The 17,966-nt window shown below is 41.1% G+C and overlaps 1 protein-coding gene across 3 annotated transcripts in view; it reads right to left on the bottom strand.

Annotated features, from left to right (window-relative positions):
* The window catches only part of FRMD3 (FERM domain containing 3), a 178,454-nt gene that overhangs the window by 63,555 nt on the left and 96,933 nt on the right, over positions 1–17,966 (bottom strand). For all 3 annotated transcript variants that reach the window (XM_048504705.1, XM_048504706.1, XM_048504707.1), the window contains exon 3: positions 9,198–9,240. In XM_048504705.1, coding sequence (XP_048360662.1) covers positions 9,198–9,240 — 43 coding nt within the window. The remainder of the gene's footprint in view (positions 1–9,197; positions 9,241–17,966) is intronic.

Here is a 17,966-nt window from a genome sequence, read left to right as displayed (position 1 = left end):
AACTTACAACCTTGTCACCCTGTTCCACCAGAACCCTCACCTTTCTACCCTCCCCGACCCCAATACTCCCTTTTCAACCCACCTGCCATCCCAAGTCACTCCATTCCATCCTCTCCCACCCCAAGCCATTCCTCTCCACCTCTCCCTATCCCTATCAAGATGAAAGGTGGAGGGAGCCGAAGAGGGCAGCTCCAGAGCCGCCCATGGGGTGGGGCCGAAAACTCAGATGTTGACCCGGACTCCATTTTCCCTAGCTACGCCTCTGCTGAATACTGCCGCAAAATACAGTGCTGAAACAAGAAACCATTCATCTGATTCAGCACAACATTTCTTACATTATCATTATAATCCAGTTACAGATATATCTTATGTGTGAAGCAGGCATCCATATATTTGGCTAATTGCAGTAATGTGATGTAAACAGGACTACCAGATACCTTTCCTTGGGCTGCATATAGGTAGTTTTAGCCAGGTTTTCATCTGCTCAGAGAGCAGAGAGAGGCTGACCTACTCACAGGGGTGCTTATCCTTTTCTCAATGACTTTTCCCAGCATAAATCATTCCCCCCTCCGTAGCTGTTACTTGCCTCTGCAGGGCAAATTTTATATTTGTCTTTCCACCACCATAAGGGCAACTAGCTACAATGGAGAGATAATTTCAGTTAGGAAAACAGCATGGAGAAAAGGCATCCCCTAGCGCCATGGCATTGATTAAAATCTCTTTTCCCAGCAAGGCTTTTTGATATCAAAAAACACACCCAAGAATAATTTTACACGATTTGTAAATCAAATTTTGTTGGCTCAATTTAGTTCCCAATTGCGAAGAACTAGATTGAGGAAGATCTGGAAGACCCCGTACATATTTCCTTCTCTTGTTTCTCATTGTGGAACTATTGTACCTGGTTTTCCACTAGTTTTTGTACAGGGAGTTTTCAATAAGATAGTTTTGAATTGTCAACAAACTTACATTATCTTCCCTTGCTTTAATGTCACTGTCTTCTAGCAGTCTTGTAATATCAACTCACTGCTTCCTTTTATTTTTTTTCCCCCTGAATTCTGCTTCCTTCCCTGCTATAGTTCTCTTGCTGTAAACCACCATCAAGGATGTCAGGGGGATCCAAAACTTTGCCTCATTTCTACCTCAAAAAAAATAATCTAGCCTACACTATTTAGTTGCATATTGTTTCTTCTCTTTAAGTAAGTACTTCTGTTTAATCCCGATTTCAACATTGAAGGCAGTTTATAATATTTAATAAAATTAATCTAAACATTTGGCCAAATGAGCCAAAAAGGCAACAATAAGAGTATTACTTGCCAGCCCTTTAACCTCAATGACTTCAATATGAAGCACAGACAATTTAGACTGAGAGGAACCATCAGAAAGGAAAGAAATACAAATAGAGTAGGTCTCACTTTTTTAAAGTACAAAAATAAACAATGTTATAAAATTGCTGTAATATTTGTTGTAAAATGGCTATTAAAATAATATACCTACAGGCTAAAAAGCTATAGCTAAAAGCTAAAAAATGACTATTGTTATTAAATTATAAATCTACAAGCTAACAAAACTGTAGCTAAAAAGCCGCAACTACAAATCTACTAGATGCTGTTCTCTCCTTAAAAATCCCTTCAAGGGTAACATCAAACTCAAAATAGTTCAGCTCCCCCAACCCTCCAAATTTACAATCCATCTTAGTTAAGTGTTAATCAGCTGTATTATCTGTATTAAAGGCAACAGCAGAAAAATGTAAGTTTAAATACGTTACGTGAACATAGATCCAAAAACATGAACTAAAAAACTTAAGTTTTTAAAGACTGTGAAAACTCTTGTTTTCTCCAACAATTAAATTAGATAAACAAATCAGTCTTTGAGAAACTGAGCAAAATTATTAGACTTATTATTCTCCTTCTCCTCACCTTCATAATTTTGGGATAACCAGAAACTTCATAGATTTCTAGAGAAAAATGTTCCAAATGCCTTCTGCCTGACCTCAGCAACAAAATATTGCAGTTTTCTAATACAACACTGTCTGTGCCTAACAGCAAGATCACAAGACAAGAAACATTTACAGTGCAATCCTAAGGAGAGTTACTTGGGTCTAGTCTATTCATTTCCCAATGCTTAGACTGAGTAAAGTGGCTACACAGGATTGCTCAGTGCTCAAGAAAACATGAACGGAGACACAATCACATGCAACAGAACAGGAAAGCAATCCTTCAAACAATTGAAATTGAAGACTGGAATAGATTTTTTTCATTTTTTTGTAAAAGTATTATATGCACTAAAAGAAGTATAAATACCAAATTTAGCAGCAAGTTCCTTTCAGAATGTTTGTTTTAATCTGTCAGATAAGGTCTAGTTGGTATGTTGAACGCTCCAAGGCTTTTGTTGAGCTTTCCAGCCATGTGGAGTCATAGCTCTCTTTAAGTAAAATGGATCTATAAACATAATCATTTAAAAGGATTTCATACATCAAGAAATGCACTGGGGCAGCATCTCTAAAGTGATGCTAATAACCCAATAGCTTAGCTACCAGCAATACTGAAGAGACAAAGGAAAGGGATACAGAAAAGCTTCTCAGATGTCAGATTCAGAACTGTCAAATTGCAGAGAATCCTGTAGTGAAATCAAAGCACACTAGGCAAGTTTCTCAAATTCTGTATAGAACCCACTTTATTTAGCTTACTAATCTTTTTTCAAGAAATGTTAGATTTTTAAAACAACATTTACAGTGCAACTGGAGGCAATTCCTCTGGAGGGGGGGTGAAGGCTTACACCAGGATTTTGCCCTCCAGGGCACTTATACAACAGAGGGGAAAATATTACCTCACTCCAGCTGCCAAGGACCCTGGGAAGCCCAGCCACAGCACTCAGCTTTCTGCCAGTTGCCATGCTGCCCAGAGCTACACTGGCATCCTGGGATGCAAAGCATTCTGGGGCCGGGCTGATTCCAGTTGGCTACCTCCAAACCCTCTTGGCCCTCAAGACACCAGCAGGGTTAAGCAGCGAGATACATCGCGGATTTTCACAGTGTATTCTATTCTCCCCAAAGCTCTGGGCTCTTTTAACCTTTTGGGCTTCGCTATGTGGGAAAGCCCTTGGGAGCAGGCAGAGTGGCACTTCAAGCAGCACCATCCAGTTATGGATTGAGCTGTTAGTGACAAAGTAAAAGGACATTTAGAATAGTGGTGGCGATCCAGTTAAGGGATTACACTATCAGCCTCGCCAGCATGGCCAATTGGCTACGCTGGCAGGGGCTGAAGGGAATTGTGAAGTCCATAACATCTGGAGCGCCATGGGTTCGCTACTCGACGGTTCTTAGGAAATTAGCACAAACCTACCCTCCAGATGTTATGGACTACATGCTGGCAGGGGATGATGGGAACTGTAGTCCATAACATCTAAAGGGCCACGAGTTTGACACCTGTGTTCTAGAATAATAGAAAAATTCTGTTTCTTCAGCAAGAATCATTGGCATATATTTCTCCCAGGTGAAAACAATACATATTCAGGTCCACACGTTAATCTACTTTTACAATTTTGTTCTTCAAAAATAGATAAGAATATTGACTAGACAATTTCAATGTAATGCTGTAGCTAAGGAAAACCAATAACTTCTTTTGGAGAATATACAAGACAATTTTCAACGCTGGGGCAATTTCCTAAGATTTCCCCATAGCTGCTGTGCCTGTTGATTCAAAGCAGTGGCAATGGAACTTCCATGTAGGGAGTTTCTTAGCATTTCCCCTGTTTCAGCTTGGGTTGCCAACTTTGGGTTGGAAAATTCCTGAAGATTGTAGGGGTGGGACATGGGGAGATGTGGTTTGGGGAAGGGAGGGGCCTTGGAAGGGTATAATGCCCAAAATAATGCTCCAAAATAACTATTTTCTCCAGAGTAACTGATCTCTACCGTCTGGATATCAGTTGTAATTTCAGGAGATCTCCATGTCCCATCTAAAGGCTGGCAAATGCGACTCAAAGAATCCTACCCATTGTTTTATATGTGCCTTTTATGTCCCATCCATCTTACTTTAAAACTATGGATTTCATTTATTTATTCTGTTGAAAGAAAACTGTCAAAGCACTCAAACCACTTCATGACAACTAAAAATATTTTAATTTGACACATTTGTGTGCCTTGTCAAGATGTTTGCTACTGAAGCACTTATGCTTCAATAAAACGTGTGATACCCCTCAAACCTTTCCTTCTTTCCATAAATTAAGCATGTTGACAACAGCCTACATAAGTAAAACAAGAGGTGGGTCTCACAGCCAAACCTTCAAGGGCTACAAATGGAGCATTCTCAGATGTTGGATTTAAGAAAAACATCAGCCAATCACACATTTTAGTCAGAACAAACAGCCAGTCCTTATGTGAAGCAAGTGAGTACATTACATTTTGAATACAGTTAGACAATTGACAGGATATGTTTCCTTCAAATCTACATCTACATTTACTGAGAAAAGCTGGATCTCTGAGAGAACTTGGAAGCCACAATAAACTATTTCCCTTGCAGTTACCAGCCTATTATAATGTGCATGTACCACACTGTTCTTAGCTTGGATCCTCTGCTGTCCCACCCCAGTATAGATCCTGTAGCAAAAAAATAAAGTTAAGGGAAAGCACCCAGCAACTGTCTGAAGGGTTGCACCCAGTTATATGGATCAAAAATTCCTATAAGAAATCCCCCTTTAGTGGTTGTCAGGTCCCTAAAACTTTAACCAGTTATGTATCAGTCTTATCCCAAGGAAGCTACAAGTTAACACATGGTAGAGACTGGACAGTTTAAACTATGGAATACTGACTTTATCCACACACAACATTTAAAACATTTTGCAAACATTTTCAAAATAACTGTTTTGGCTTTTTTTTCCTCATAGTACAGGAAAATAAAGTGTTTTGGGCAACATGGTTCTTTCCAGGGTGTTGGGTTTGGTTTTTTTTTTTTTGCTTTGTTTTTTATGAGCTATTTTTAAAGCTACAGAGATATGGAAACTCAAAATCTGCACATGTTGCTGATTCGCCTATCGTGGCTCCATAGCTTCAAAGATAACTCACAGGAAACAAACAAAAAAGGAAAAACATATTCCCATAATCGGCAAGCAATACTGAGTTTATTCACACTTAAATCACTGAAATGGCAGGCAGCCGTGATTCCAGTTGAGGGAATATCCATGGGAAAAATCAGCAAATGGTGGACAGCACGGAGAATCCTGAAATAGCAGAACATGGTGGGTACAAGCAGCAGCAAAAATGAAAGTGAGTGCTTTAAATTTGGAAGGAAAAAATAAAACACTTCCTCCTGGTCTCAACACAGCAAGCAGGGAATATTTTGAAAACGTCTCAGGAAAAAAGACTGCTAGTTCAGCATTTCCAAAAAAACCCTATCCCAAAGAAGCTACAAGTTAATATGACCATTTTCAAAACATTTTGGGGTGAAAGTTGTGTGGAATTCTTCCCTCAAATGCTTCTTTTTCCATACTGAAGACATTTATGTGTGTTATGTGGAAAATTTCAATTTTCTCTTTTGGAACATGGAACTTTTGGCAAAACCAAACTTTCATCAAAATAAATCAATGTATTGTCGATGGCTTTCATGGCCAGAGTCAACTGGTTCTGGTGGGTTTTCCGGGCTGTGTGGCCATGGTCTGGTGGATCTTATCTATCTATCTATATGTATAAAAAGCTAACCATGTATTTGCTAGTGATGGTATAACTCAGTAACTGCTGGGCCAATTTCTCTGAAAATTCCCAGCCACTATAGTCAGCCAGGCGAGAGTGTTTTTGGATGTTCACATACCTGAAATCTCACATCTGGTCCAGGTAAAATGCCTTTTTCCTGGCGCTCCATGGTGAAGGACATGCAGCTGCCTGTGTGTAACTGTCACCCTTAGAATGTTTGTGCAGCTTAGAATGTTCGCTCAGATGGCCAGATAGAAGCAGTGAAAACACGTCCAACTCGAGTGGACGTGAAACACATACACACACATACACACAAGGGAGAGGGAAGGGAGGGAGAGGGAGGGGAAGGGGTGGCATGCAAGGGAAGATTAGTGAGAGAGGGGAGAGAGTGAGGGGTGGCATGCAAGGGAAGATTAGTGAGAGGGGGAGAGAGTGAGGGGTGGCATGCAAGGGAAGATTAGTGAGAGAGGGGAGAGAGTGAGGGGTGGCATGCAAGGGAGGGGAGGCAGGGGACCCAGCATCTTGATATGACCCACCCACCCAAGCGGAGGGAAAGGGAGGGGAGGGAGGGGGAGGGGTGGCATGCAAGGGAAGGGAAGTGAGGGAGAGAAGAGAGTGAGGGGCGACATGCAAGGGACAGGAGAGAGGGGTCAGCCAGCCTAGATTTCCTGAATACTGCAGTTACAGTTAAGAAAACCAGGCATGCATTACTCAGGAGTAAGCTCAGTAAGCAACCTTTTTGAGTATTGGCGTCACCAGAGGATTTCAGAAGTTTACACCCATTGCCACCAACCAAACTTACCCCAGGTAAAGTATCATGACTAGCCAGCCTAGATGTGGGGAGAGGTGCCTTTCCATTCCCCCCTCCCAGGAATGCGGGCACACACATCAATGACATCACACAGTATCAGGCTGCGTGTTTGCATGAGCACGTACTGCTGGCCTCTGCAATTGATTTGCTGCTACTGTTCCTTTCCCATTTCACCACAATAACCCACAGCAACGCGTGGCTGGATACCACTAGTTCCTAATGTTTCACCTGCATCTGTGACTGGCATCCCTCTGTGATACACCTGTGAAGATGCCAGCCACAGATGCAGGCGAAACGTTAGGAACAAGATCCACCAGACATGGCCACACAGCCCGGAAAACCCACCAGAACCAAAATAAATCAATGTTTTTCAAGGGAGCATGTTCTCACTTTTGTAGCTATGAAGTTCCCAGCAAACCAAATAGGATCTCCTTGTCAGGCCCTTTTGAAGTAAGTCAGGGATTGCTTAGCTCTTTCTTGAAAAGCTAGGCAGTTATTATTCAGGGTGTTATGATTTATATGGGGGATTGTTGAAATCAAACATTAAATTATAAAAGTAATCATAGCTTGTACTGAAAAACTGATTCATTGCAGCTATGTTGTTTGGCATCTCACCAAGTCATAAGAGATCATCTAAAGTGTCACAAATCAGGTTTTCCTCACAAATTTTTTTGAAGTGGGTTGGAATTCTCAATTAAACTCCCATATTCAGGATGCTTGCCAATGGAATATTTTCTACATCATTCTTCTTGAAAGTGATACCAGAAGGGGTTGCCCTCTTCCTCCACCTTGATTTTTGATCACAAGCCTGGAATCTCTGACTTGTGCTATCAGACAAAATAATAATACTCATGGCTTTGTATATAACTCTTTTGAATTTAAAATTATTCTGTATGGAGATGATTTTTCAGTATTTATTTCAGAACCTCAGTATTCTGTTCCTGCATTAATGAATTTACTAACATTTTTGGAGACTTGATTAACTGGGTAAAATTTGAGTTGATGCCACTAGAAGACAATATATCACAGGGTGTATTTGTCTTTGGATTTTTCCAATGTTGTCCAGATGTCACTACTTATCTTAGAATACTGGTTCCTAGAGATATTATGCATATGGTCATGCTAAATTTTAACATACTATTTGCTGAGAGATCTTTGGAATTGGACAAATGCCTTTATGGGACAAAGAAAATACTCTCAAAATGAATATCATATCCAGGATTATTTATATTTTATATGCAATTCCTTTCTGCAGCTAGAGAACAATGGTATGATGTCACAACAATATCAATTTGATCCATTTTCACATGCTAAATAAACATTATGGACCAATCCAGACCTAAAATACAGGGAAGAATTTTTTTTATGGAGAACCTGGATTGAGACTGGGATTTTTACATTGGACCAATTGATAGAATATGAGTTCATTTTGTCAGCTGAGGCTTAGATACAACTTGTCAGCTTTTCTTGAACAGCAATATTTAGACTGCAGCATCTGTTGTTATCTAAACATTGCCCTGTTGCATTGTTTCAAAGTTCCCTTTGCTCCTAGAAACTCTGATTGCAAAAAAAAAAAAACCTACAATATTTGATATTATCCCCGCCCAGGGACTTGGGTGTTGATCAGAAAATAATAAAAAGTAAGTAAGCAAGTAAACAAAGGAATAATAAAGAAAGAAAATATAAATATTTGATGTCAATTAATATATATGACATGCAGAGTCTCGAGAACAGATGGAGTAAGAAACTAGATCACCCCATTTTACCAAAGCAATGGTATATGGCCGAAAAGTTTATATCTGCTCAATCTATGGATCCTAAGTTGTTACTTATTCAGCAAAAAATTATGTTTAGGATATACTGGACACCACAGTGACATTTTAGGAAAGGTTTGAGTAAAAAGTCGGTTAGCATTGTAACTCACAAGACATATCCCTTTAACATATGCTTTTAGGAACATCCAGTAATTCAGTTTTTCTGGGAAGAAGTTATTACTCAGATCAATTTTGCATTAGAATGTTCACTGACTTTTGAGGGTCCTTATGTACTTTTTAACTATCTGCCCATCTTTTGGGGGCTAAACAATGGTCATCAAAAATAGACTCTCCATGCTCTTACTACAGCTAAAAGACTCATATTGCACCACTGGGAGATGTAAATGCCCATCTCCAGTAAATCCGGTGGATCAATGACCTTAGAAAGCTATCAGTATTTGAACACATGGTATGACAGACTGCATAGGCAATGTGACTTTAAAAAGTGCAGGTCTGTCTGAAGGCAAGATTGTTTACGTTCAGAGTGAGGAAGAAATGCTTTAGAAATAGAGAAGCTACCCGATTAGATGTGGTATCCTGCACTGATTGGTCATAGCGACTTGCTGACACAGAGAGGGAGGAGGATATCTCCCTGACAAGAAAGTTAGAAGGGGTTTTGGGATCTTGAGGTCTTTGTGTGAGGATCTAATTACCTAACTGTGCTAAACTTAACTCCTCTGAGAAGTAGTTCAGAGTGTGTAAGAATCTGACTTGTTCTACTGGTTTTTTCCTTTGTTCTTTGTTCTGTTTTTTAAACTATTTTTTTAAAAAAATGGGAAAGCATAACAGAAAGAACCCCATCTTTAAAGTGGAGACATGCTATCCAGACAAACTGATGGTATTTTAAAATCATATCACCAAAGTTACAAAGTACACTATTAACACTTACATTTCATTTGCTTGCAGATAGACTTGTTGGGCTCAAGCCAGTGCTGAAAAGGAAGGACAGAGATTAGGAGTTCAATTATTTATGCATTTATAATCACAAGGTTTTCATGCTGACTGTGTGACTTCAAAGGGATACCAATACTTATGTAAGAATAGGGGGAAAAGAATAGTAACCGAATGTGCAGAACTTTGTTAATAAAATCACAAAATACACATATATTTGTGTTTGTTCATAGTCTGGCAAAAGAAAAAGGAATGGTGGGTATGTTTTAGTCTACTCTGGAGCAAAATGAAGTTTCTGTAGAGAGAAAGAAAGGTTTTTAACAATTTCTAAGTGCAATCAGAAGGATAAAACTACATATAGAAAAGATCTTACAGCAGACCCCACCACTAAATACAGCATATATATACAGGATGTAAATATAGGATATATGTTTAGAAACTTTATTTAATAATAAGGTTGACAGCAGATGAAACTGGATAGGGATAACATACCCTTATTATAAAGTACCACTTTTGCATATATTCTGTTAAGATTTGCTGAGGGGCAGAGGCGTTCCTCCCATTGGGCAAAGTGGGCAGCTGCCCAGGGTGCCACCTTGTGGGGGGCGACAAAATTCCAGGTTTGTTTGTGAAGGATTTTGTATTTTCAGAGTGTTTCGCTTTTTGGCCTGCAGGGGAGCAGATTTGTTAGAATAGGAATCCTGTGGCTGAATCCATACTCTATCAGCTACCAGCATGGCCACTCGGGCTTGCGCTTGACAGAGGCTGATGGGAATTGTAGTTCCTGAACATCTGGAGAGCCTGAGGTTCCTACCCCTGAGGCCAGAAGCTAACCTAAATTCTCAGGGATTGTTTGAAGACTCTCCTGATGATATGACGAAGTTTATGAGGTTTACTTAAGGAGTCCGGAAGAGATTGTTTCCAATGGAGGTAATAGGAGACAGGGTTGCTAGACTCGGTGGTCCATAACTTTGGGACCCTGACCAAACTTCACCAAACCTGGGTGGTATCATCAGTGTGGTCTCACGAAGATACCTCAAATTTTGTGCTGCTATCTAATAATTGCACCCCCTGACAACAGGCACCCCCTAAATTTCCCCAGATTCTCTTTTTAAATCCACTCCCTTCCTGCCAATGCTTGTTTTCATTCTTTCTTTTATTCTCTCAATGCCTAATAAAGGTGGTGGTGGTGGTGGTGGTGGTGGTGGTGGTGGTGGTGGTGGTGGTTGTTAAATCCACCACCTTTGGCATGGATTTAAAGGGAGAATCTGAGGCCCCCAGTTTTAATATTGAAAGTGATGCTGTTTCAGGGTGGGGGAGAATCCACCCCAAAATAGCATCACTTTCAATGTCATTTAAACTTGGGACCCCAGATTCTCCCTTTAAGGTCGATTGAAAATGATGCTGTTTAGTGGATTCCAGCATCACTTGTTTAAATCTAGGGAGCCCAGATTCTTTAAATCCACCTTAAAGGGAGAATCTGGGGTCCCCAGTTTAACACATAATGAAAGTGATGCTGTTTCCCAATTGGGGACTGATACACCATAAAAAATGTTTTCATAACACTAATAAAACATTTTTTGGAAAACATTTTCCAAAAAATTATGTCTGCTGTGTGGCATGGCCCATTGCTGTGTTCAGATTTGTGAGTTGGGGCATACCAGTAGGGAGACTTTACACTCCAGCTCATGACAAGCCTCACCAGCACGGCCAATTGGCCATGCTGGCAGGGGCTGATGGGAATTGTAGTCCATAACATCTGGAGTGCCAAAGGTTCGCCACCACGGTTCTATAATGTGATGGTGACTTTGAAACGACCTGGTGGAAAAAATCATTATTTGGTCACGGTGGGGAGGGTGGCCGCTCATGGGGGGGGGGCATCAAACCCAGGTTTTGCCCAGGGCTCCAGTTTGCCTAGGTACGCCTCTGCTGAGGGGACTGTGTAAGCCAAGTGTCCTTACAATTAACTACTATATTGGGCAAAGGAATAACTGCTCAGAAAACTGTTCCATCTGGCATTCCTAAGAATGTCACTTAACTTTTTTTGCAGACCTGCCTAATATTCTTTTTGCCCTGAGATGGATGGCTTAGACCAGGGGTGGGCAATTATTTTTTCCATGGGGCCGCATAAGAAACAGAAAATATTGTGGAGGGCTGGACCAAAAGGCAGGGGGGCAAGGCGCTTTTGAAAGCCCAGCAGAAGCCGGCAGCCAAGGCAAGGCAGTGGGGCCAGTCAGGGTCATCCGGCGGGCCGGATGTGGCCCGCGGGCCATATAATGCCCAGGTCTGGCTTAGACCATCCCAATCTCATCACATCTTGGAAGCTAAGAAGGGTCAGCCCTGGTTAGTACTTGGATGGGAGACCACCAAGAAAATCCAGGATCAATACAGAGGTGAACTACTTTCTCCTGCCTTGAAAATCTTATGGGGTCACCATAAGTCAGATGCAACTTGATAGCCCTTTGCATACACACTTCATGTTCTCTTTGGCTCATTCCAGGCTAAACCACAATATCCAAAAATTACAGAAAACCAAGAAAGGAAATATGTCTGTTTTTTAAAAAAAATCTTAATATTTGCTATATCCAAATAATCTGTGGTATAGTTGTATGGTATATATACATACATGATTTCTGTTTTATCAATATACTTATATTGTATATTGTTCCACCTTTGTTAGAAAAAAAACACTGCTTACCTGTAACTGATCCTCTTTGAGAGATCAATTGTGTATTCACACTGATGGGCTTTACATTGATAAATCTGTCATTTGGGTATTTCTAGTCATAAATTGAAATTTTCTCTCCTTATAAGCACAATATCCACTACTGACATCTGAAAGCACCAGTTGCAGAGGGTAAGTCACTTACTTACCTGCACAGAGGACCACTCAAAGAACGTCAGATACAGGTAAGCAATCTGAATGTGTCCTTTGCGGTCTCTGGTATCACACTGATAGATGATAGCTAGCAAGCTGTCTCACCTTGAGGTTCATTCAGGTTCAGTTAAGAAAAGGCAGCAATGAACATTATCTAGATGCAGTCCAGACTACTGGGCTGCTTGCGGAACTCAAGAAGAGGGATTTCTGATGAACTGTGCAGAGACAGATTTCATGGAGTCAGCCCTGGCTTTTTCAGGAAGTGCCTTATAACCAGCTCATTCCAAATATTGTCAGCCATTGTGATCCAATGACTGTGTAGTAATGCACTGCCGACCCAGCAGCGCCGTGGTAGAACGTTGGGACGCCAACGGACCTACGGCCTTGCCGGTCGCACCGCACCCCCACTCCTCATCCCCCCATGAGTCACGGGTCATGAACTGCCCGGCTCAATCACCGGGCGCAGGGACAATGGTCTTGCCCCCAGGTGAGGATTAGGCTCAGACGCTTACGCTCCTCTCCGCACGTAGCCAGGTGAGATCATGCATCACATGATGATCTCCCGACCTCCCGCCTCCCGTTCTCCCGGAACTCCCCCCGGTCCTCCCTCCTACACGCCCCCGATAGAAGAACAATAAAAGGTGCCAGGAACCGGCAGACGGGAGACTCGCTAGGAACACGGACCTCCGGTCTCCCGCTGCTGGCGATCTCCACCAGATGTTATCTCCGCGTCTCGTCTCGTTCTTACGCTGACCGCGTGGGTCGACTACAGACTGGACTGCCAGGAAGTCACTTTGGGCCCACATAGTGCTGGTGGGGTTGTTCTATCCAGGTAGAAGGACAATGTCGTATGGGCATTCAGAGAATACAGGGCTTTTTCTGAATCAAACTTCAGTTTAAACAAGTGGAAATGACCAGGTCCTGATTCAGGAGGAATGCACAGAGCACTTTTGGCAGGCAAGATATATTGGGCATCTCCTTTGTCCCTGTGAAATTGTAAATAAGGAAGGTCTAATCAGAAGAAAGTTTACTGTACCATTTTACTGCTCAAACTACAACCAAGAAGGTGACTTTAAAAATAAAGAGTTTTATGCCACAGATAGACAGAGGTTTGAAGGGCTTCACATTAGCTGGGTGAGGACTGTCTGTAAGTTTCTTGATGATGTTAGGGGTGATGACAGCAGCAGAGGACACGTTATAGAGCTGGAAGCAGCAATTCCCCCTCAGGCATGCTCAATAGCAACAATATCTCTGAGGGGATTTTGTACCTAAAAGTTTCTGAATCTATGCTCTATGCAACACAAAACCTGTCAGCGTGGTGCACAGAATCCACAAAGGGGAAAAATGTTCCTTGTTAGTGAAAATAGCATGGATGCTTCAAGAATTCCTAAAGAGATCTGCTTTCCATTGTAAATCCGATTACACAAGACCTGCCACATTGACTCACATACAACACAATCCGATGCACTATATTTGTCAGGGGCAAGTCCGAAATGAATGTGTACTGAAGGCAATTTTGGTATGTTCTGCATATTATCGCAATCTGCTGTTTCCAGCAATCTGCTGTTTCCAGCCTACTCTGAAAACAATCTTTTAAGCTAGTTGACACAAGCTAGAAATTCGTGTGTCTGTCCTTTGTCTGTGTGGATAGTTCATACAAAAATGTTCCTAATTGGTTCCTATGAAGCTCCTTCTGGTGCTCATCCACATGCTATCAACAGAACTAGTTTTTCTTCAGCTCTTTGGTCTGATACAAATAAACAATAAAATAAAATTTGTGGACAGGCAAATGGATAGCAACTAAATTCCAGCCCATGAACCAATTTCAAAAGAAATGAATCTCTTATGGAAGTCAGAAAATGCTATACATACAGGCAGATATTTCTAGAAAGTCCTGAAAATAACTGTATTTATTTACTTAGAAATAATTATGCTAAATCTCCAGGGAACATACCTGAGGCATCTTACAAAATCAAACATAATAAAATCTTTAAAAGTTGTTAATTATAGGTGAAGCCCCTCACTGAAAATTATAGGTGAGATCCCTCCTCTGTTTGCTACCTGCTTAACCTTTGGGGAGGGCGCAGAGTACAGGGCTTGGAAGGCAGATTGTAACTGATGGACTAGACCAGTGATTCCCAAAGTGGGCGCTACCATCCCCTGGTGGGTGCTGCAGCAATCCAGGGGGGCGGTGATGGTCACAGGTAGAAACATTAATACATATATCTTTCTGTTTAATTGCTATTAAAATTAAAAAAAAATAATTTCCAGGGGGCGCTAAGTAATATTTTTTCTGGAAAGGGGGCAGTAGGCCAAATAAGTTTGGGAACCACTTAACTAGACAGTATGGAAGGAGAAAGTTAGTCTTTCAAGTACTCTGACCTCAAGCTGTTTAGAAGAAGAGTTTGGATTTATATCCCCCCTTTCACTCCTGCAGGGGACTCAAAGGGGCTTACAATCTCCTTGCCCTTCCCCCCTCACAACAAACACCCTGTGAGGTGGGTGGGGCTGAGAGCTCTGAGAAGCTGTGACTAGCCCAAGGTCACCCAGCTGGTATGTGTGGGAGTGCACAGGCTAATCTGAATTCCCCAGATAAGCCTCCACACCTCAGGCGGCAGAGCGGAGAATAAAACCCAGTTCCTCCAGATTAGATACACGAGCTCTTAACCTCCTACGCCACTGCTGCGCCACTGTTTAGTCCTTCAAAGCTAAGAACCAATACTTTACATTGTGCCTGGAAACATATGTTATCTTTCATTTAGTTAAGGTAGTTGTGTATAACAAAGTATGATGAGTTGTATTTGTAGAAAAATGTATGTTGCTGCAGCATAAGGTTTTTAAGCTCAAGTTGGAGGAAGCATCCTGTGAATAGTCCAAGATTTATTATATTTGCTGGGTTAATAGGAAACATAAATCAAAACATGATCATTCAGTTTTGTATTCTCAGTCCTAGCGCATCATTCATTAGATGTTATATAGTAAATAATTACACATTTCTTCACTCTGTAAGTACTCTTTAACACGCCTTGAGTTTCAGTGAAAAATATGGGCTATAAGTAAGCTAAATAAATAGGAACTCTGAACATGTTCAATGGATTGTATAATAGTGAATGGCACCCAAAGTGCCTTAACGTATTCTCCATTTCTATTATGGAAAAAAATTTGCACCAGATAACAACTTCCTTGTGTGCCAAAGCTATAACACTGGTGTACACAGTTAGTGCTGAGGATGAGGCCAGTATTCAAACCCCCGCATAAATGGACATGGTCCAGTTGCAGTAACACAAAGTCTTATGCTCTGAATACTGTTATCAGCAGGCAGCACAATAAGACATAGATAGAACAAGTCACTTGTTTATTTGCTTTTTACAATTGGATTCCAATCCAGACCCAACAAATAATTTTGCAAAAGCAACATTGGGGTGATTCAAGAAAAGAAAACAGCAAATCATGTGGGAAAATTGAGCTTTGACAGAGATAAATTCATAGCAATAAAAGTCACCACTATTATAAAAATGTTCTTGAGAGATGACAGTTTCTGAACAGTCATGAAGTAGAAGCCCACTGACTTTCATACAATTTAGCACAGGAATGAGGTACTTATGAATATGGGGAGTCCTATAATATCAGTAATAAATTTCAGTTAGAGCCACATGGTTTTCAAAGCACAAACACTTACAAAGACTGCAATGAAGCAACTCTGTTATACGCAAAAAGTCATGCAGCAGAATTTAAAGATGCCAAGGGTGGGAGTTGTGAAGTAGTAAGAACTTCAGTTTTAGGAGTTTACTATTTATGTATCAAAAATGTCTTGCCAGTCATCTCAAGACATCATGAGTTCACTAATCAAACAGAATAGAAATATTATTACTATTTTATGACATCACAGACACCAGATTGGCAGCCGGTGTTGACCACTGTGTTGGATTGCAGTGAATTAGCAAAGTAAATAATAGGGCAAAGATGCGTGTGAGTTATTTTGTATAACTACTAGACAACAAAATAATGCGTGTGAGTTATTTTGTATAACTACTAGACAACAAAGTAAATTTACACTAAATATAGGAACAGCAGACTCTATGCAAATACTCAGTCTGGGTGTCTGTGCAGTGAATCTGTGCCTATGTGTCTGTCTCTCTTCTTTGGCTGGAGGAAGAAGCAGAGAGGACTTTCCTGAAGCTCATGTGATTCCAGGCTTATGGTTTCAACAGTTAACTCTTGCTTGACTGAATGAAGCAGGCACTTGTAAAATCCTAACATTTTGTCATGAGCCATTCCTGGGAGACAAGGAATCAGATGCAGAGCAAGACGACACCACAGACCTGAAGTTGACTCATTGAGAGAAGATACAAGTAACAGAGCCAAGCCCTTCCCTGCCTAGCCAAGGCTGATCCAGATACCATGCAGCAGGGAGAGCCATGCAGCAAACAAGCCAAATGACGAGCCAGCTGCACAAAATAGGCAAAGGCCCCCATTGCAGCTTGATATAGCAAAAGGCTCTGCATGCTGGAAACAACAACATCAGAGGAGGACTGAATCTTTGCAGGGTCCTGGCCTTGTTAGCAAAGGCATACTATATAGGGTGTCCTATATAAACACTATCTTAGGTTTAGTTCTGCCTGGGTGCAACAAGTGTGTTTCACTGGAAAGCTCCCTGCACCTGGTTCCCTGCTCCATGCCTTATACCTCCATACCTAGCCTGCTTGCCTGCTTGAACTCCTGGACTTGCTTGACCTTGGACTGCCTGCCCACACCCATACCTTGCTTGACTTTAGCCTGCCCAGCAACACCCATGACCTTGGACCACTCAATCACACCTGTGCCTTCCATTCGCCCTGACCTTGGACTACCTGACACACCATAGCTGGTGCCTACCTGCAGCTCAGCCTTCATAGACATCGGATTCTTCCTAAGAACCTAGGATGTCATAATGTATCAGTATAGTATATGTGCAGATCCAAGCAATGTGCCTTTTGTAATTGACAGATGGAGATTTTGTTAATATGTAGATGGTTCAAGTGCTGTCCAAGTTTTCTAATATGGCACCCAGCATGCTGATAATCACTGGAACCACAACTTCTGATTTGTGCCAAAATCTCTCAACTTCAATTCTTCAATTTTGGTATTTTGACATATTTTCCAGTCCTTTTTCTTCAACCCTGCTGTCACCAGGTAGTGCTGCATCAATTATCCACACTTTTTTGGTCTTTTCAATCACTATTAAGTCTGGTGTATTATGCCCCAGTTCCTTATCTGTTTGCATTCAGAAATCCCACAAGTACACATTACTGTCACCACAGGGATGCTGATTCCTATGGCAACCAGAGACTGGCAGGGGTCTGATCCAAGTTTCTTTCTTACATCATATTTTGAGCATTCCAAACTGTATAGGATACACAGCCATATATTTAGAGATTGGGTTGAGTTCTTAGAAATATCTGAATATCAGGTCTGTGGCATATTATGTTGTCTAACTCTTTTTCAAACAAATGTAAACATCTGATTTTTCAGAAAATCAAGTCAATTGGTATTTCCCTTTTCATGTTGGAGAAACAAGCTTGTTTGATTGACACACCTGAGACTGTTTTATATTGACAGATAAACCCTACACTGATTAGCTAACAGGACACATTCCCAAATTGTGTATGGCACTGAACCTGATTATGGTGTTCCAGTTGCCCATTTCTTGGACTTCAAATCTCTGCAATCCCACAAAGCTTTTATGTTCTCAAGGTTCAGGGCTTTGCCTTCTGCAGTTCTTTCTAGCAGATTCATGAAAACTGCACATCAGGAAATACATCTTTTTATAACATCAATTTTAGCCATAACCTTTACGTGTGTGTGTGTGTGTGTGTGTGTGTGTGTGTGTGTGTGTGTGTGTGTGTGTAT

This window comes from Sphaerodactylus townsendi, linkage group LG07 (genome assembly GCF_021028975.2).
Source record: "Sphaerodactylus townsendi isolate TG3544 linkage group LG07, MPM_Stown_v2.3, whole genome shotgun sequence".
Classification (NCBI taxonomy): Eukaryota; Metazoa; Chordata; class Lepidosauria; order Squamata; family Sphaerodactylidae; genus Sphaerodactylus; species Sphaerodactylus townsendi.
Note: the sequence above shows the minus strand (reverse complement) of the source record. Positions and strands in the feature narration are given on the sequence as shown.